Below are 21602 nucleotides of genomic sequence, written 5' to 3' on the forward strand. Positions count from 1 at the left end.
ATTCAAGTGACCATCTTCCAACCTGACTAATTGCTATTTGCATCCTTTGCTGTAAATTGTCAATATTACGGCCCCTTACCCACAATGCTCCATCATCTGCATATAATGCCCTGTTTATCCTTTGATTCACTCCATCGAACACATCATTAATCATTATATTGAACAATGTTGGACTGCATACACTACCTTGTGGGGTGCCATTTTCTATTGTGTATGTGCTTGATGACTCGGACCCTATCCTAAACTCTATGGCTCTACCATTTAAAAAATCGTTGGTAACACTTTACAATAAGGTTCATTTATTAAACATTATTTAATGTATTAACTAACATGAACAATACATTTGTTACAGTATTTATGAATCTTTGTTAATGTTAGTTAATATGAATAAAGCTGTTCATTGTTTGTTCATGTTAGTTCACAGTGCATTAACTCATGTTAACAAGATTTTAATAAAGTATTAGTAAATGTCGAAATTAACATTAACAAAGATGAATAAATGCTGTATAAGTGCAGTTCATTATTAGTTAACGTTAACTAATGTAGTTAACTAATGTTAACTAATGAACCTTATTGTAAAGTGTTACCAAATCTTTGATCCAGTTAAACATTTTCCCACCTATTTCCATTTTATTCAACTTAATTAAAAGTCCTTCTTTCCACAGCATGTCATAAGCCTTCTCTATATCAAAAAAGGTTGCCAAAACAGATTCTTTGTTAACTTGTGCTTTATGCATCTCATTCTCCAGGCAGACTACAGGATCCATAGTTGTTCTTCCATTACGGAAACCACTCTGATATGGTGTGATCAGTCCTCTGCTTTCTAATTTATACACTAACCTTTTAGTAATCATCCTCTCCATGAGTTTACATATGTTAGACGTTAAAGCTATTGGTCTGTAGCTTTTGACATTCGTTTTATCCTTTCCTGGTTTCCCTATAGGGACTATTACTGAGTGTTTCCACCCATGGGGCAGCTTTCCTCGCTCCCAAATTTTGTTATATAAAACCAGTATCACATTTTTTGCCACATCAGATAGTTCTTCAATCATTTTATAGCATATCCCATCTCTCCCTGGTGAGGTATTTTTAACACCTATCAATGCTCTATTTAGTTCAAACAGTGTGAAATCTGCATCTAGTGAGCTCTCCCCCACCACTTTCATCCCCAGCATATCTTTATTTTCTTCAATGGTCCTCATTCTTATAGCTAGCTCTTCACTGGAGAGGTTCTGCGAGCTATGTATCTTTACAAAGGATTTTGCAAGCATCTCGGCTTTTTCTCTACATGTTACTGCCTCAGTGCCATTATCTCTTAATACTGGTAGAGAAAATTCCCTTCTTATGCCACCCATCTTTCTGATCATTCCCCATATATCCTTATTTTAATTCCTGTCCCAATATTACTACTATTTCCTTTTAGCTTCTCTTCTTAAATCTAATAATTCTTTTGGCCTTAGCCTGTGCTCTTTTATACTCCAATAAAGTATCAAATGAATGATTAGATTTAACAATTTTAAAGGCTTTATTCCTATTTTTAACAGCCTCTCTACACTCATCAGACCACCATGGTACCATTTTCTTCTTCTTTGCTCCGGATGTTTTACCTATTGTTTCCTCTGCGGACTCATGTATTATGTTAATAATCATTTTGTTCAACTCCTCAATGTCGTCATTCAGATTTGGCATGACTTCAGTTAATTTACTGCTTGTTTTATAATTATACAGCCCCCAATTAGCCTCTTTCATTCTCCATCTTGGAATCCAATTTTCTTCAAAACTAATATTTTGACTCCTTATCTTTATCCAGATAGGATAATGGTCACTGCCCATTGCATTATCACTGCTCACATCCCATATACAAGTACCTGCTAGTTGTTGTGACACAAAAGTAAGATCAATTGCAGATTCTACACCATGAGCTACGTCATACCTAGTGCCTCTTCCATCATTTAAACACACTAACTGATTATCATCCATAAACTCCTCAATAATATACCCATCTCCATCTGTCCTAGCACTTCCCCACAGGGTATTATATGCATTAAAATCTCCACATACTATAACTTTTGATTTTTCCACAACACATACACTCTCCAACATGTCTCTAGTTATTTTTTGACAAGGATTATAAAAAAAATATTATTCTAATTTTTGTTTTGACCCATACCTCAATTATAATTATCTCAAGCTCTTCACTACTGTTGATAGCTCTATAGTTAACACCATGTTGGATGAAGGTAACAACTCCACCACCCATAGCAAGGGTACGATCCTTACGCACTGCTGTATAGCCATACAATGTAAAATCAAGTGAGGGTTTTAGCCAGGATTCCTGAATGCAAATAATGTTAGATTTGACTGATTGCTCCTGAATGTGCTGTTTTAGTTCTTGTCCATTTGCAATTAGACTCCTCGCATTCCACTGTAAAATAATTAGCATTATTAATCTCCACCACAACATGTTGACTGTGAATCTGATATTCCTGTTATAAGTGTTGCATTAATGGTCTCTACTGACATCTCCTCCATTTCCAAATACTTTTCTGCCGCTTTTGCAATTATCTTCGTTCTCTCTGTTCGGCTACCTGCTTGGGCAGAACAGTTAATGATTTCCACCATAAACGCTACAAACTTTCTCTTTTCCACTATAAGTGTATCCTTGGTAACATTACAGCATTTATGTATGCTTTGAACTGGGGGTTGAGTCACAGGTGCTACTCTACTATTATTGTCATTAGATTTAACCTTTCTAATTGCCTCAACGCAAGTAAGCTTTTCTTTTACCTTCACGTTCTGTATTTGAACCGCTTTTTTTATGTGCAACACATCCTTTATGCTATGCTCTCCTCCACAGTTACAACACTTGATTTTAACTCACATTTCCCGTATTCATGTTCCCCTCCGCATTTGGCACAACGGAGTTTACTCTTACAGGCTGCTGCAATATGCCCAAACCACTGGCATTTAAAACATCTCATAGGGGGAGGGATATATGGCCTTACTATATAGCTAACATAACCAATTCTAAATCTTTCAGGAATTTTGTCTTCCTCTAGAATCAACAATACAGACATGCTAGGCCCCTTAACACCATCTCTTGTGAAAGGTAAACGTTTAACTCTCGTTACTCGCACTCCTCTGACATTAACCCTGATTTCTTCTTCAGTTATCTCAGTAGAAACTCCAGATATTACACCCATTACCTTCCCTCTATCTTCCCATACTTGCGGCTTAACCTCCTTGCAAGCAATGATTTACATTTCATTAATCCATGCTGCTGAACTCTATTTCTACATATGACCAGTAGGTTCCCATCTCGTAAAGTTTTAACAAACCGTACATCACATACCAGCTTGTGAATAGCATCACTAACCTTCAAGGGGTTTGATATACAAGGAGATTGAAATCGCAGAATAACTTTAATTTCAGAACTTTGTTCTTCCTCTCCCTTTTCTCCATCAGATTCTCTCTGCTTTCTTTTAATTTTTTTCCGATTCACTATGCTCCATTCTTCGTTGTTTGATTTTCCCTCGTTACCCGCGTCTACCTCAATCTCACTTCCTTCATCCACTTCACTTCCTGCACCTCCCGGATCACACCTCACTCCTCCCAATTCAGCCATTTCCCATCAGGATCCAGTCCTCGGCACCCACTGCTCTGCACAAGTTGTATGTCTCCCTTATTAAACACACCTGAATCACATCATCAGCTTGTTTGGAGTGACTCCATGAACTGAACTGAGTGTGTCAGATATGAGAGACATACAAAATGTGCAGAGCAGTGGGTCCTGAGGACTGGAGTTGAGAACCACTGGTCTACAATGCCATTCCTGTTCCCTTACTGTATGTTATTCAACAGTGCTTTCCCCAATGATGTTCCAGTAATAATGCAGTGGTTCTCAACCCTGATCCTGGAGTGTCACCAGCACTGCACAGTTTAGATGTCTCTCTAATCAAACACAGCTGATTCAACTCATCAGCTCGTTAGTAAAGACTCCAAGATCTCAGGTGGGTTTGTTAGAGAAGAGAGACATCCAAAATGTGCAGTGTTGGGGTTCTCCTGTGTGGTTTCTCAGATCTAAGAACGGATTTGTGTTCTTGCGGAGAAAGAATGTGCGTGCCCAAATGAATAGTTCAATATTATGTATAATTTTGATGCACAGAAGCAGGTAACGTAAATCATGTGTGTATCTCGTTAATCTAAATCTGGAGCGCCCAAAACTGTTGCTGGAGATCTACAGTACCTATCTGCAGAGTTCAGACCCAACCCTGATCCAACACCTGAGCCAGCAAATGAAGCTCTTCAGGAGCACGTCAGAGTTACAGTGAGTGGTGGTTGTTAGTGTTTCCCTCTGTTTCTGTGGCCTGTTGCATGAAGCCAGTTTCAGTTGCTCCCCTTGTAAGTTTGAGATTAATTTGAGCAAACTCTGTTTTTTTCGGTCTCAAGAAAGTGGATTGGTTTTTAGCGGGTTCCATCGCCATGGTAACTTACGCTACAGGATGACTTTGAATGCTTTATTTGTTAAGTATAAAGAATAAACTATTAATCAAGAGGACTGAAGGCATGAAGTAGAGCAAGCAAGAGGTTTTTCAGCAAAGTTTTGGTCATATCGATAATTTATAGGCCATAGATATATTTGTGTATTAAATATTATACAGAAGGCTAATATCCATAAAATGGCATTATACTTAACGATCAGCAGAATTTTACAAAGAATGTTTAGTTTAAGTTATGAGAGAATAAATAGTAAAAATCTGGCTAAGATGTTATAATACAAATTGCCAAAGAAGCATTATTTTTTAATGACTTTATACCCTAAAGGGGCAACGTATGTATGTCCTAATTAAAAATTAGAAATCCAAAATAAAAGTCATGTTTAAAAAAACAAAACATGAAATTGTATTTATGTCTGAATAAGCAATAAAATAGCAAGACATTAATTTTCTGATGTCTTTTTATGGCCTTTCCCTTTTTAGGGTTAATATTAAACTTTGCTGTGTATATATATATATGCTTTTAAACATATTAAGCTTGCATGTATTCTTTTGAACTCTGTGAAACTATATAAATTAAAGGACTATTTGTTTGATTCACTTGCATTGATATAGTCGGTTATTTTCTTTCAGCGGTCTTCTCAAACTTTCGCTCCAGCAGCTGTGTTTATTTCTGCCTTGTAAATGCATTTAATTTCATGATATTTCTTCATAATGACCTCTTAACCCTTGATCACTGTTAAAAAAGGATAACACTTAAGATGTTTGGGGTCAGACTGACCCCAAGCTTTTAAAGAGCGATTGCATGAAGGAAATATAATTTTTTTATATGGAAAACTATATCATTTTTTTTATTTACTTGTCAACTATACATTTATGCTGTGTTTTTGTGGAAATTTTTAAGTTTTTTACCTATTTACGGAATGAAAGTGCAATGACCACATTTATCCAGAGAGGGCCATAGAGACTCATTCATTTTCACTTTATTTTTCTTGATGCTCCAACTTCTCCTCACAAATGTATGATATATATGTTGTGAATATTTATTTAAACATTTTTGAAACACATAAAAATCTGTAGTTTTGTCAGAGTTAGAATTTTTTGTTTTCTGATATATATTTTGAATTATCTGCTTTTGCAGGATTATCAGTGTGTGTTATTATTATGCAGTGTGTGTGTATGAGATAGAAAGTTCGTTTCACTTTGGGTTTATGCTCTAGGACCAGACCTTGATTTAAATGTAAAAAAAATTTGATTTATGCCAGGTTTGTTTATTTTATTGGCCAATTTCTGTAAAAATGCTCTCTGTTGTATAACATACATTTGTGTGTTTGTGTGTGTGTATAAGATAGAAAGTTTGTTCTACTTTTTATTTATACCTGTAGGACCAGACCTTGGTTTATTTGTAGAAATTTTCAGATTTATAATGGATTTACTTTTATTTTTTTGACAAACAAAATAAAAAAAAGTCATTTGTTTCATTTTCCCATTCATTTTCAATGCGGGGTCATTTTGACCCCAAACACCTTAAACGGTAAAAAAAATTTTACACATCTTTAGAACAACCAAATCAAGCCCAGTTTTTTTGTGCATGTTTAGATAGATTATTTAGGAAAAGTCACAGAGTTTCACGCCCCTGAGATGAAGGTAACATTTTTAAAAAATGAAGGAAAAGTCCATTGGGGTCACCCTGACCCCAAACAGTAATTAAGGGTTAATCTTCAGCAGAGAAGTGAATCAAACTGACGTTCTCCATGTTCCGTGTGATTGTGATTCACACTTTCACGTGGACACGCTTCAGAGTTAATCGCAAACTCTGGATCAAACCTGAGTTGACAGAAAACGTTTATGCAGAGCTTTGTGAGCCCGTTGAACCGGATCTAATCCAGGTTGGATTTATATTTGTCAACTCTAAACCTATTCTGAAACTCAGTTTGTTCAACTAGCTTCATGCAACAGGCCTCAGGAGGCGCACCAAATCTACACACTCTTCCTGACCAAACACACCTGATTCAACTGTATATGTTCAATAAAGCTATCTTGCTCATTACACTTTACATAATAGGCTAATTCACACATTTTAGCCAAATGCTAGCATGAAATTAGATCGGATGTACACCATAACTTATTTATACAAAAGTATATACAATAGTTCTCATTATGTGTTTTTACGACTGTTTTCTATGAGACAGAAAGCCCAAATGAAGAGGAAGGGATACAGAGACAGATATTTGTTTTCTTTAGTGAAACAGTGTTGTAATTCTCAATTTAGGTTTGACCATATTGGTTTCACTTTATTTGAATGGTCCCTTTAACACATTCTGTTGACTGAGTACAGGTGCACATGTCTACTAACTCCCATTGGAGTGTTAATAGATTTATTACTGGTAGGGTTAGGGTTAGAATAAGTTGACATGTAGTTGCAAAGTTACTTATAGTCAACAAGCAAGTTCAAAAGCATCATAAAAATGTGTTCCCATCATACTTAAAGGGATAGTTCAACGTTTACTCGCTTTCATGTTGTTCTAATGTTTAATGTAGTAGAGCAGAGTTTAGAGTTAGCTTCAATCAGACATGGATTACTTGGGGTGTATTCACACCAGGAAAGTCCGCTAGTTCACTTGCTTTGGTCCGGACCAAATACAATGTTGATTTTTTTTGTTTGGTACGGTTTGCTTTCACACTGCCCTTTTTGCAAGTGAACCAAAATTTGTATACAAAACCACATGTGTGCTAAAGTCATCCATTCATTGGACAGACATTCTCAAGCAGGGAAAAGCAGGAAGTGCAAAAACAGGCAATTTATGGAGATCTTCCATTGTGCAATTTTTATTTTTTTACTGATTTGATGTTATCAGCTACTAACGCAATATGAAGAAACTTATGAACATCATATGATACAATGTCATCTATACGATGTTGTAATTAGGATTTTGCGAAGACGAAGATATGCTGCAAGACAGTTCTGGCGGAGAAAGCATGCGCTCTCTCTCTCTCTCTCTGTCTCTCTCTCTCTCCTCTCTGTCTCTCTCTGTACAAACCGTACCAGAGTTCGTTTGGAACCGTACCGAGACCACCTCTTCAGCTGGGTCTCGGTTCGCTTGTTTGGTCCGCACCCGAGTGCGATTGCTGTATTCACACCTTCCCAAAAGATCCGCACCAAGGGGGGAAACGAACTTGAGTTCGCTTCAATCGAACTAAACAAGGCAGGTGTGAATACACCCTTAAATTACCCGTCATAGAAGAATCCAACATCAGTTGATCTAATGAGTCATTTTTAGTTCTGAACTGTTGTTGTCAAGAATGTTTTATTGTTTCCCATTTTAAATCGGAATGAAATACTGGTGTTGTCCCTCATATGGTATAACTAGTTTTACATATACCATGGCAAGCCTAGTTGCCACCCCTCATTCTGCACTTGCCACCCCAAGTATAAAATCCTGGACACATCCCTGCTCCTAATACTTTCACCTTCACAAGCAGTCTCCCGTCGGTCTGACAGCGACGCTGCGGGAGGAAAAGTCCAGTTAGCACAGCTTGACTTGGAAATTGCAATCACTCCGATATTATTACAGAAACATATGAACGAAAACGTAGCTTTATATTTTGCAAATAACATCAGGATAAAACATTTAGGTTAACCTACCATACTCTTGTCTGCTTTCATCTTCACGATGAGTGTGTCACAGAGTGAAGAGGTGTAGTTGTTTTTTGAGGTCATTTAGAACTGTTGGATTATGAAGCACATATTGAAAGCTTTTTAAATTTCTTTATTATTTTTTATGACTGATAAATCTCCAATTGAAATTCAGACATTTAATAGTCTGTGTAGAATTGTGACTTGTACGTGTTGATCTGAACTGAGAGAGTGAAGAGTGTGTCATTGTTCTCTACAGGTTGTGGGATTGTGGAGTCACAGATGAAGGTTGTGCTGCTCTGACTTCAGCTCTGAGATCAAACCCCTCACACCTGAGAAAACTGGATCTGTCTGTGAATAAACTAGGAGATTCAGTTCATCTGCTCTCTGCTGTACTGGAGGATCCTCACTGTAAACTGGAGACACTGTGGTAAGATGAACTCTCTGATAGTCACACATATATATTTATCCTTGGTAATATTCTTTGTTAGTAATGTAATACTTTTTAACTTTTTTTACTCAATAATCACCAACTTTGCTGGTTAAACCCTAGCTTGTTTTCTGGTCTGAAGGAGTCCAACCAAACAATTACACATCCACACAACACAAATGAGAGACAACTGAATAAATTTTATTGAGAGCTCATTTTCTCTACAATTATAGGTTGACCAGGAAAACCAAAACCAGTAGTTTTATGTGTGATTCATAGACACTCAGTTAAACAATAAATTACAAGTGATATTTACTTCAGTCCAAATGCACATTAAATAAATATTCAGTTAAACCAGTGAACATCACATGTGAGCCAATGCTTGATTCAACATGCTCATCCTAAAACATAAATGTTCTCCCGGCATATATATTTACTCCACATCACAAACAAGACAAAACATTACACAAATACACAAAGTATAAATGTTATATTAAAACAACAGTGTTTTTAAACTGACAGAGTTACAACACCCATAGACTTCTATAGGAATCGAAGAATGCGGAAGTACGCCAACGTGTTTTTTTATTGCAGTAAATACCATTACAATAAGGAAAAACAAAACCATAATAAATGTCCTAAAGAACAGACCATAAAACAGAAATAGAAAAAATAATAATATCAGGGACCAAAGGGCTTCAGGTTCTTCTAATAATTAAAATTTCTTTAATAAATTGATTAATCTTCCACTTTTCAATTTTGACATTCTTAAGGATTTACAGTAAATCCAAAATTATATATAAAAAACAAACAAACAAAAAAAACTGAAAACAATGCACTGAAACCGTGTGTTGGATTTTAAATGATTTAATCATGCACATCGGTTCCACATGAACCAATTAAGTTAAACAAAGATAATTTGTTCATATAATGTCCACATCATGGAATCAAGTCATTTCCAAGTAACCCAATTAAGAAGTTTTTAATGATTTTAATATGGTTCCCTAACTGGATTACTTCATTCAATTTCTTATATTTTTGTGTCACATGACTGAATTATAAGATTGCATTAGCTAGCAACCAAACTATTAATTAGCAATCGCATGCTAAATGCTAAGCATGAAATCTAATTGTAATATAAACATATTTGAAAAAATATTCTTTTAAATGGCCATTAATGGATCATAATTATTGGACAAATATTATTTAGTACCAAATCTCCTCAAAATATTAAATTAATATTATTGAACTAAAATATAGTACATTTAATTGATAAAGTTACACTTCAGGTGTTATTAATGTTATCTCTCTATCACTCCATAGTCACAGCACTGCATTATTTGTCCCTCAGTTTCTCCTCAACATAGAAAACCGGCATCATTAATAAAACAGTGTATAATATATGGCGTTGCTTGCCGCTACATTCAAATCACATCACACATTGCAATCTTTAATAAAATGGTTATTTTACACAGCACCATTGTTCTCTATATTGAAATATTGTGGAGTCACAGAGGAAGGTTGTGTGAGGGTGCTCTTGCATTTATTTGAGTTATATTTCTTTTATATGCTTATGTTTTTTTTACCCATGTTTTAATTTTTTTACAAAAAAAAATTGTGATCAAACATTAATTGACAGACCCCTGCAGTGCGGCTGCGGACCCTTGTGTTAAACTGATCTGATCTGAACTGAGAGAGTGAAGAGTGTGTCATTGTTCTCTACAGGTTGAGGGATTGTGGAGTCACAGATGAAGGTTGTGCTGCTCTGACTTCAGCTCTGAGATCAAACCCCTCACACCTGAGAAAACTGAATCTGTCTGTGAATAAACTAGGAGATTCAGTTCATCTGCTCTCTGCTGTACTGGAGGATCCTCACTGTAAACTGGAGAATCTGAGGTAAGATGAACTCTCTGATAAACACATATTTGAACTTGGTAAATATATTCTTTATTAGTAATGTAATAGTTTTTAACTTTTTTTACTCAATGATCACCAACTTTGTTTGTTAAACCCTAGCTTGTTTTCGGGTCTGAATCCACACAACACAAATGAGAGACAATTGAGTACATTTTATTGAGAGCTAATTTTTTCTACAATTATAGGTTGACCAGGAAAACCAAAACCAGTAGTTTTATGTGTGATTCATAGACACTCAGTTAAACAATAAATTACAAGTGATATTTACTTCAGTCCAAATGCACATTAAATACATATTCAGTTAAACCAGTGAACATCACAGGTGAGCCAATGCTTGATTCAACATGCTAATCCTAAAACATAAATGTTCTCCCGGCATATATATTTACTCCACATCACAAACAAGACAAAACATTACACAAATACACAAAGTATAAATGTTATATTAAAACAACAGTGTTTTTAAACTGACAGCGTTACAACACCCATAGACTTCCATAGGAATCGAAGAATGCGGAAGTAACGCCAACGTGTTTTTATTGCAGTAAATACCATTACAATAAGGAAAAACAAAACCTTCCTAAAGAACAGAGCACAATATAAAAAAGAAATAGAAAAAATAATAATATCAGGGACAAAGGGGCTTCAGGGTATTCTAATAATAAACATTTCTTTAATAAATTGATTATCCTTCCACTTTTTAATTTTGACATTCTTAAAGATTTACAGTAAATCCAAAATTATTTAAAAAAAACAGAAAACAATGCACTGAAAAATAGGGATGCAACAATACCATTTTTTCAGAACCGATCCGATCCGATACCAAACATTCTGAGTATCGACCGATACCAATCCGATACCAGCACCGTTTTTTTTTATCAAGTACAATTTCTATAACTGTGTGTTGAACTGATAATCACTCTTTGTGTTAAAAACAACCTACTTAATACAGACAACTTCATTATAAAGAAAAACAACAACAACAAAAAATATGATCACAATCTGTGACAAAAATGCTATTATAAACTAGATTAGTGGATAATTCAGCAGTAAAATTTAGTCTAGAAAAAAATCACAAGTGCACAATAATTGTATTAAATCTGAACATGAAAAAACATTTAGTGGGGAACAAATATGAGAATAAGTGTAACACTAAATTTGGTAAAACGTTACACATTGCTCTTTGTATTGTTGTAAAATACATTCATGAAAATCAAGATAACAAAAATCAAAAAGATAAATTATTTTATAGCCTAGGCCTACTATAAAATTGAGACGTGTTTTAAATGTATATCACAGCGGTTTAATGAGGCAGCAACATATGATAGATAGGACAGAACTAGAAAGGCTATTCATAATCGTTCATTGCGTCGCTGTATTATGATATGAAAGGCCCCAATACAGTGCGGCACACAGCGTTTATGCGCATCCCGAGCGCAGAATGATGCGCTTGAAGCAACACGAGTCACAGCGCGCAGCGCTTCGAGTCCGCATTAAAAAGTTCAAATCACAAAGGAAAGACACATTGATGCGTTGTGTATTATACAGTATCTATCTATGCAATAGTTTATTGAGCATTTTCTTTTAACAGTTTTAAATGTCAGTTACTGTGCGCGTGAAGAACAATTATTATAGTGCTCTGACTCCAGTGTTGTGAGAGACAGACACCCGGTAGAAAGTAACATGATTAAGGTACAGCAATAAAGTCCAGCAAGATAAAGTTGTTTAATGCAAACCTATAGACCTTTATCTACAGATCAAGTATAATTATAGTAACATTGAATCATCTTGGAGAGAGTTTTTCATCGTGTTGACCGTCGTAACCGAACGCGACGCGCTGCTTAATGCTGAATGGAGAATGACTGACAGCCGCAGCGGAGGGAAAAGTGTACGTGATTTCGAATTTAATGACTTAAATATTAATTTCTATCTCACATTATACTATATAATGGCTTCCGAACACTTATAATATAGTGCAGGACAACTTTATGGTGCTTTATAATGTTTTTGTGCCTTTTGTGGGGCTTAACAATAGCACAGAATAGTATACGCACAATATCGGATTTGGATCGGCCTCGTCCGACCGATACCCGATCAAAAATGTTAGTATCGGAGCCGATACTGATACTGAATATCGGATCGATGCATCCCTACTGAAAAAGTGTGTTGGATTTAAATGATTTAATCATGCACATCAGTTCCACATGAACCAATTAAGTTAAACAAAGATAATTTGTTCATATAATGTCCACATCATGGAATCAAGTCATTTTTCAAGGAACCCAATTAAGAAGTTTTAAAGTGATTTAATATGGTTCCCTAACTGGATTAATTCATTCAATTTCTTATATTTTTGTCACATGACTGAATTATAAGATTGCATTAGCTAGCTACCAAGCTATTAATTAGCAATCGCATATATTAGCATGCTAAATGCTAAGCATGAAATCTAATTGTAATATGGATCATAATTATTGGACAAATATTATTTAGTACCAAATCTCCTCAAAATATTAAATTAAAGGGGTCATGACATGAGAAACCAAATTTGCCTTGATCTTTTGGTATATAAGAGGTCTTTGTACCATTAAAACGTCCTGCAAGTTTCATAGCTTAAGACGTTCTCCCCATTATAAACGAATCATTTATTTAATCAAGCTCTAAATACAGCTCGTTCTGGATCCATGGTAAGAAGTGACGTCACGGTACGAAGTGACGTACCAGCGTTTGCATATAACCCGCCTCCAGGACAAGACAGCTACGCTTAAAGCGCAAGACAACTACGCTCACTTCGTATCATTGTCGCGCCCGCGCGCCGCGCGCCTCACAAGTGTTCAGTCGACGGACAGCGAGTGGGTCTGTGTACAGGGAAATTACGATGCCACGCAGATGTGCTGTTCCTGGCTGTGGACAAACAACATCTTTGAATACGCTGCGAAAGATCCAGTCATCAGGGAAAAATGGATGCACTTTATTTTTTGCGGACGTCCCAGTCACGGCAGTGTTAGTTTAAGCGTTTGTTCTATACATTTTAAGGATGACTGTTTTGAGCTTTGCCAGAAAACTGTTGCTCAAAGATAAGTCCGTGCCGTCTATTCTGGGCTCAACATCGACGACGCAAACTGTAAGTAATGTATTTAAAACTTTAAACTACTTTTTAAATACGCTGAAAGATCCAGTCGTCAGGGAAAAATGGATGCACTTTATTTTTTGCGGACGTCCCAGTCACGGCAGTGTTCTGTACATTTAAGGATGACTGTTTTGAGGAAAAAATCCCAATATGATGCTTGGCTTTGCCAGAAAACGGTTGCTCAAAGATAAGTCCGTGCCGACATTCTGGGCTCAATAACGACGACGCAAACTTACTTTTTACCATGGCTAATATAAACACATTTGTATAAGAGAATCTTGAAAATATGTCGCCTTTCTAGTAGGCCTACATGTGATAGAAAATTAAAAATGTTGCCTTTATCAATGCTGCATCTTCAAAGATGGCCTGTCTGTGCATGCATTTTTGTCCGTGGTACACCCTATCATTTCATTGGAATTAGTTAAATAATGTTAAACTGTTAGCAAATGAAGCTATAGGATAATTATGCAACAATAATCCGTTTTCAAGTGTCTCGGGTTAATTTTTTTTTATTAATTCAAAATAGTTTCACTTTCCATGTGGACACGAGCTGATCCAGTCTTCGTTGTTGTGGTGATGGTTCATTTTCCTCTGATTCCGGCTCAAACATAATAAGGTTTTATCATTGCAAGAGCCATCGCTTCGCATGCATCACCCGCTATTAAACAGTTACGCCGAATCCGCAAACGTTCTGGCTGGGGGCGTTAATAATTGATGCATAGGCACTGACAGTTAGCCAATCATAACAGTGGGCGTTAACACTGAACTCTTAAAGGGGAAACACCCCCAAAACAGACTGTTTGAATCAGAGGATGAGAAACAGGGTGGGAAAAGGTCATAAATCACTACATTTTAAAAGTTTTTTGTAAAAAAAACTATAGTAATACTATAATTGCACCTAAGGGAACATAATAATAAAATAAAAAAAACCATGTCATGACCCCTTTAATATTATTGAACTAAAATATAGTACATTTAATTGAGAAAGTTACACTTCAGGTGTTATTAATGTTATCTCTCTATCACTCCATAGTCACAGCACTGCATTATTTGTCCCTCAGTTTCTCCTCAACATAGAAAACCGGCATCATGTAAAATATAGTGGCATTGCTTGTGTGAGGGTGCTCTTGCATTCGTTTGAGATTGCTTATATTTCAATTAGACTTTGATGTTTTTTACCCATGTTTTAATTTAATAAAAAAGTATTTGTGATCAAACATTAATTGACAGACCCCTGTAGTGCGGCTGCGGACCCTTGTGTTAAACTGATCTGATCTGATCTGAACTGAGAGAGTGAAGAGTGTGTCATTGTTCTCTACAGGTTGAGGGATTGTGGAGTCACAGATAAAGGTTGTGCTGCTCTGACTTCAGCTCTGAGATCAAACCCCTCACACCTGAGAGAACTCGATCTGTCTAGGAATAAACTAGGAGATTCAGACATGAAGCTTCTCTCTGATCTGAAGAATGATCCACATTATAAACTGGAGACACTATTTTGTAAGTAGATTATTTACTACAGATTAAAAAATACATTAATTTGTAACATATTTCGTCAGATTACACAAGCTTTATAACCTAATCTAAATAATGTAGAATACTTTGGAATACTAATAAGGTTTGTAACAAAGGGTCCATCAAACATGGGACTTGGTTTTCCCCTGCATATTATTTTTAACAACATCAGTTTTACACAGATATATTTTTAGAAAAAAAATCATAACCTTAATTTTCTTTTTACTGATGCAACACAATGCATTAAAAGCTGGGATGTGTCAACTTTTTTTAAATTGCATGAACCGGATCAATTATTTTGTCTTCTGTGAAACAGGGAAGTATTCGCTTCTGACGGGCAGTACTAAATGAAAAAAAAGATGATCTTTAAACATAATGTCATCATAATCCTGTTTAAAGTTTACACCCCCTGCTCTTAATGCATTGTTTCCTTGAGCATCTTTTGTAATAGTTGTGTGTGAGTCACTCAATTGTCCTTAATGTAAAAAGATGGATCTCAAAATCATAGTCATTGTTGGAAAGGTGTCAAATATGCAGAAGATGCTGGAAAACCTAAAAATGTGCAATACCTGGAGGATTTCTCTGGAGAACAGCGGGCAGTTTAACTGCTCAGTTATTTTTCCTAGATCCTGTAATAAACATTATTTGTTCTCATTGTTCTGAGAACACACAGTCTCTATGGAATAAACTACATATGCTGTATAATCATTTAATCAGTGAGTACATAGATGTTGTCTGACAGGAGGTCCGCTCTGACTCTAGACTCCGGCCATTGTCACTGAAGAATTTACAATTACAATTAATTGAGAGAGAAGTTTCTGTTCATCACATCATTCATATAATGCGAATAATCTCAACCTTTGGTTTCCACGACGGTAAGTGTGAAGTGATCCTGACACGATGATCTGTTCACAATGGTCTTGATCAGGATCTTCCTCATCTTGTCGTTCACCCGCGAGCAGAACAACAGCTCTGATGCTCTCCTCACCTTTATATCTCTGGCTGCAATATTAATGTACACTGTATGTATCTCTGCCTGTGTTTGTTCTGAAATGAATCTACTGATGTGATGTGACCGCAGTAATGTCTCATCCTCCATATGTGACTGTGTGTGTTTTATTGTATTTTCCTCAGTGTGAATAAGGAGCCGCTACAGAGACTGAAGACACAGAGACGTCACAGCGATCTCACTCTCGTGTGTGTGTGTGTGTGTGTGTGTGTGTGTGTGTTGTGTGTGTGTGTTGTGTGTGTGTTGTGTGTGTGTGTGTGTGTGTGTGTGTGTGTGTGTGTGTGTGTGTGTGTGTGTGTGTGTGTGTGTGTGTGTGTGTGTGTGTGTGTGTGTGTGTGTGTGTGTGTGTGTGTGTGTGTGTGTGTGTGTGTGTGTGTGTGTGTGTGTGTGTGTGTGACTTCACTGCAGTTTCTTGTTTGGATCTTTTTGTGGGTCTGATTTTTTTAATTAAAGATGACATCAGATTTTGTGGGAGAAATCCGTCTAACAAATACGTGTCTAAATTGCAATGGTACAAAATGAGAAAAACAAAGATGACATGTGGAAAGGTCAGTTGGGTTGGATATGTAAAGAGGGCCTTAAGGGCCTTTGAAGGTACCTAGAAAAAGCTTGCAGGTAAACATATGTAGAAAAAGGTCCAAAGATCGTATGATAACAGTGCTAGGAAAGTATACAGAAAACATGTATGGAGTGGAAAAGTACCCAGAAAAACATGTATGTAATCATTTTTTTTAAAACGCATGTGCTAAAGGCTGGCCACAATTAGAAGTAGGCCAAGGGTGAGGGAACTTCTAATGGTGGCGAAATAGTTGGGTGGAGCAACCGCTAAAAGATAGCGGGAAGACCACTAATTGGACACCCAGAGATAAGAAAATGTATAAGCCCTGAATACTGGCCCATGTAGATTCAGATGCTTTGCTAACATCTCAATTTGTTGAACTGCTCAATAAAGTTGATTCTTCTGAGACCTGAAACTTTGACTCTGCTAGAACTTTTTTGAAACCTGATCCAGACTTTGAAGACTTAGAATTTTCCACAACAATTTCCACAATGATCTAATAGAGGACTTGAACTCACTAATAAATAATGTAAGATTCTTCTATTTGTGATGACTCATGAAAACTGCTGAAGAAAATCTTTTTGTAGACTAAACTGGGAATGGTCGCATCACTTGCATATTGTTGGTTTTATTGCTTTTATTGCTCTCCTTTATATGTCGCTTTGGATAAAAGTGTCTGCTGAATGATCACATGTAAATGTAAAACGTGCTGAAAATTGCTTTGTTATTGATTAGATATTGCACTGCTTGATTACAATGTTGATGGTGTAACTTCCAATATTCAATGACAATTAGATTATTTTAATCAACAAGATATAAACAGAGTATATTAGTAATTTATTATTTAGGACAAGAATGTGCAGAAGAGTAATAGAAGTATTTTAAATGAATATGTTACCAGCAAATATTGACGAGGAGGATTTCATCAAACATTAATTTCTGTTTTTGTTAGGCTATATTTTTTATGTCATGATTTATAAAGTTTTATCCTTAAATCTCAGTTTTCCCCTCATGTCTCAGTTTATCAATTGCTATCAAGGGCAATTCAAAATGTGACTTGTAATTAATTTAATCTGTTATTTTTAAGATACACCTGATTATATTTTAATGAGCAAAAGTCTAGTCTGTTCAGAGGGAGTATCTCAGGACTTTTGTCCCTCATAGGAAAAAGAAAACTGAAAGGTTTGTCACTTAATGACTTAAAGGTCATTCAAAATCTGATATAATTTAGAGTTTTTATATGTGGACTTCAATGCAGTCAATCAGGTCTTAGCACAGGCCTATAGAAGTGTAATGTTCAGACTCATATCATTTTAAAATGATTAAACAATATCGATTTTAGGCTATAGATTGAAAATATGGCTGAGAGACAGACACAGTCCATTCTATGGGATTTAGAAACTATCCAAAGTCCAACAACAAATTATCACAACACGTGTTTTTTTTTTCATGAATGTAATTTAGCACTGAAATTACAACTGCAATAATAATGTTATGAAATTAATGTTTTAAATATAACATTTTGAATATAGAAATATTAAATATTGGAAATAATTAAATTATACTTTTATATGTCAGGTTACGGTTACATAAAGTCTTAAAAGGGGCAATATGCAGGATTTCCGTTTTTGTCAAACAGCGACCCCTAGAGTCACTGTGGAGTACTTGTATTTAACGTTACACTGCACATGTATGGGTGATTCTCCAACTACAGGCACTTTTGTGTCCTTGGCCTTTTTTTGTAAATAAATAAACAAACAAATACATTGTCATTACAAAGTTCATGCTCCAACATCCAGTAACCACCTAATCTTGCCCGTTTTCTTTTGAAAAAACTTTTGCAAGGCTGTTTATTAGCAGATTTTGCAGTTTTATGCTTGTCCCCAACTCAGACTGGCCCTTTAATGTTAAAAAAATATATTAAAAGATCGATTTAAAAATATTTTTAACATGTTTGTCTTAAGGACAAATAAAATAATATCATACCATCGAAATTCCATATGTATATCACACTTTTACACCATTTTTGGAATAAAATAAGTCCAGGTTTTCCGTCATTTCCACCTCCCTAAACAAAATCCACTTTCATAGATCCACCTTAAATATTTTATTTACTTGCTAATCATGGAAATAATAGTGAAAAGGATGTATTAGTTGAAGATGAAACTTCAGGCACATGTGCTCTTCAGCACAAGAAAATAAATCAAGGTAACTCGAGCTTTATACAGAGTGTTCAGCGTCATTTCCCCCTTGGCTGTAGTTCGATAGAATTATGTACAACAAATATGAAAATAATGTATTTATGTTTATTACGAGTAAACAGCATATGCTAAGTCCAAAAAAACGTTAGCTAGATGAGGGTGTGCTAATATTGCAGAAAAAACTGCTAAGATGTTGGAAAGGTCACGGGTCATGTCACCTGTCTAAGTTATTTGTCTGTGTACTCCGGTTCAAAAAGGTAGGGAAGGGTGAAAATAATCATCAAATTTTCATCAAATATCATCAAAAAAAATCGTCTGACATCTTTGTTTTAATTTATGATTATTATTTTTTTCGTGACCTTTCCAACGTGATGACGTAATACGTAGTGCATCTCGGAGATGGTACAAGACGGGCATTTGTGGTTAAAAAGCATATATATACAGTGCTATGCATAAGTTTAGACACCCATGCTAAAGTTGACTAAAAAGAGGAATAAAAAATCATCCTTTGGAAATTGAACTTAATGCCTTAATTTAAAAAAATAGGAAAAATCCAACCTTTAAGGACACCAATTTTCTTTGTGAATGAATAATGTATCGTAAATAAATAAATTTTCTTCCTTAAAATACAGGGTGCATAAGTTTGGACAACCCTATGTTAAATTCCCATAGAGGCAGGCAGATTTTTATTTTTAAAGGCCAGTTACTTCATGAATCCAGGATACTATGCATCCTGATAAAGTTCCCTTGGCCTTTGGAATTAAAATAGCCCCACATCATCACACACTCTTCACCATACCTGGAGATTGGCATGGAGTACTTTCCATAAGATCATCTCTCAATGCAAATCAAACCAGCTGTTAGGCTAACTGAAATAAAACCATGCCAATCTCTAGGTATGGTGAAGGGTGTGTGATGATGTGGGGATATTTTAATTCCAAAGGCCAAGGGAACTTTATCAGGATGCAGAGTATCCTGGATCCATGAAGTAACTGGCCTTTAAAAATAAAAATCTGCCTGCCTCTATGGGAATTTAACATAGGGTTGTCCAAACTTATGCACCCTGTATTTTAAGGAAGAAAATTTATTTATTTACGATACATTATTCATTCACAAAGAAAATTGGTGTCCTTAAAGGTTGGATTTTTCCTATTTTTTTAAATTAAGGCTTTAAGTTAAATTTCCAAAAGATGATTTTTTATTCCTCTTTTTAGTCAACTTTAGCATGGGTGTCTAAACTTATGCATAGCACTGTATATATATATGATTATTTTTTTGTAGAAAATGACAGATCGTTCCGCTAGATAAGACCCTATTCTATAGAAAAAAGCTATAAAAAAGCTCTTTGAAACTGCATTGATTTGGACTTCAACATGTTGGTTGCGGTTGAAGTCCGTTGTGTGGCGCAAAATAATATGAAATGTTTTCCTCAAAAAACGTAATTTCTTTTCCACTGAAGAAAGAAAGACATGAACATCTTGGATGGCATTGATTGGGGTGAGTAAATTATCAGGAAATCTTAATTTTGAGGTGAACTAATCCTTTAACTGTGGCAACATGAAACATAAGGGATGAGGGTTTGAAGATTCACGGAAAGAGCATCTTTCTAATCTAATTACAAGCATTTCTTAGATAGCAAGGGGCTAAATTCAAGAAATGGTACAGTATTTTATAGTTTATACAAAACAGCATCTTAAAAAATATAAGGTAACACTGTATTTTACAGTGTCCTTATTACACGTTACATCTGCTTGCTGTTACTAACACTATGCATCTAACGTTACTAAACGACTACATTCAACTAACCATAAACTATATCCTAATCCACCCTATAGAAAGTACATGTTGTTTATTATTATTACTTAATTATTAATTGTATACACTGCAACAACGATACCTTAAAATAAAGTGAAATTAAAATAACTGATTTGTAAACTTTCTAGATCTGGTAAAGAACTGTAAATGCTACATCTTGAGTGAAGAACGACAGTGGGTCTAAGAGCGAGCCTTGTGGCACTCACAGCTTAATCTGTATTTTTTCAGACGGTATCATTTTTATGCATGCATGGTGGTAACAGTCTGATAAATATAACCAAAACCAATCTAAACTCGCAGTCTAAGAATGCTATCATGGTTCTCCAGCCTTTCCAAATGAATAATATAGTCTATTATTTGAACAAGACTGTAGATTTAAAAATCGTGCTTCCCCTTGTTAATTGATTTCATGGAAACAGACACCAGTGATTTTGCCAAGATATCTAATTTATTTTACCATTTTATATAAGACATAAGGGAGAGAACGGATCAGCAACAGATCTTCATTGCATCTCAGTCAGTTTCTCTCTCTCCGCCTAAACAAAGAGCTTCAGTTCATATAGGCTGAAACATGTGGTTTCCATTAACATAGCATAGGATGTATATATCATGCTAGGCAGAAAAAACACTGCATAGATTCCACTCCAGACACACACTCAAAATCTCCCAAAGTCTCTCTCACACATATATGCATTCAAAATGGTATGTGAACAGTATGATTCATAAAACACAATGATTACAAATGATTATGAACGTATATAAAAAGTATAAAAGGTATAAAACAGATACATAATACTTCTGATTATGAATATTAATAAAAAATAATAATAATAATACTAAAAACAACATTAAAAATATGAGATGTAAGTCTTCAATCCCTCCTCTGGAACTACGGC

The 21602-nt window shown here is 35.5% G+C and overlaps 2 protein-coding genes across 3 annotated transcripts in view; both read left to right on the top strand.

Moving 5' to 3' along the window:
- Positions 1 to 17102, top strand: part of LOC306992600 (NACHT, LRR and PYD domains-containing protein 3-like) — a 41336-nt gene extending 24234 nt beyond the window's left edge. The window contains exons 8-11 of one of the 2 annotated variants that reach the window (XM_079601706.1): positions 8393 to 8563; positions 10289 to 10459; positions 14932 to 15107; positions 16257 to 17102. In XM_079601706.1, coding sequence (XP_079457832.1) covers positions 8393 to 8563; positions 10289 to 10459; positions 14932 to 15107; positions 16257 to 16261 — 523 coding nt within the window. In that variant the 3' untranslated portion in view covers positions 16262 to 17102. The remainder of the gene's footprint in view (positions 1 to 8392; positions 8564 to 10288; positions 10460 to 14931; positions 15108 to 16256) is intronic. The other variant, XM_079601705.1, reaches the window with a different exon arrangement.
- Positions 1 to 17951, top strand: part of LOC306992653 (NACHT, LRR and PYD domains-containing protein 3-like) — a gene marked incomplete at its 5' end in the record, with an annotated part of 82170 nt that extends 64219 nt beyond the window's left edge. The window contains 1 exon segment of the mRNA XM_079601785.1: positions 17873 to 17951.
- Between the last annotated feature and the right edge of the window lie 3651 nt (positions 17952 to 21602).

This window comes from Phoxinus phoxinus, assembly GCF_949152265.1.
Source record: "Phoxinus phoxinus genome assembly, chromosome: 24".
Classification (NCBI taxonomy): domain Eukaryota; kingdom Metazoa; phylum Chordata; class Actinopteri; order Cypriniformes; family Leuciscidae; genus Phoxinus; species Phoxinus phoxinus.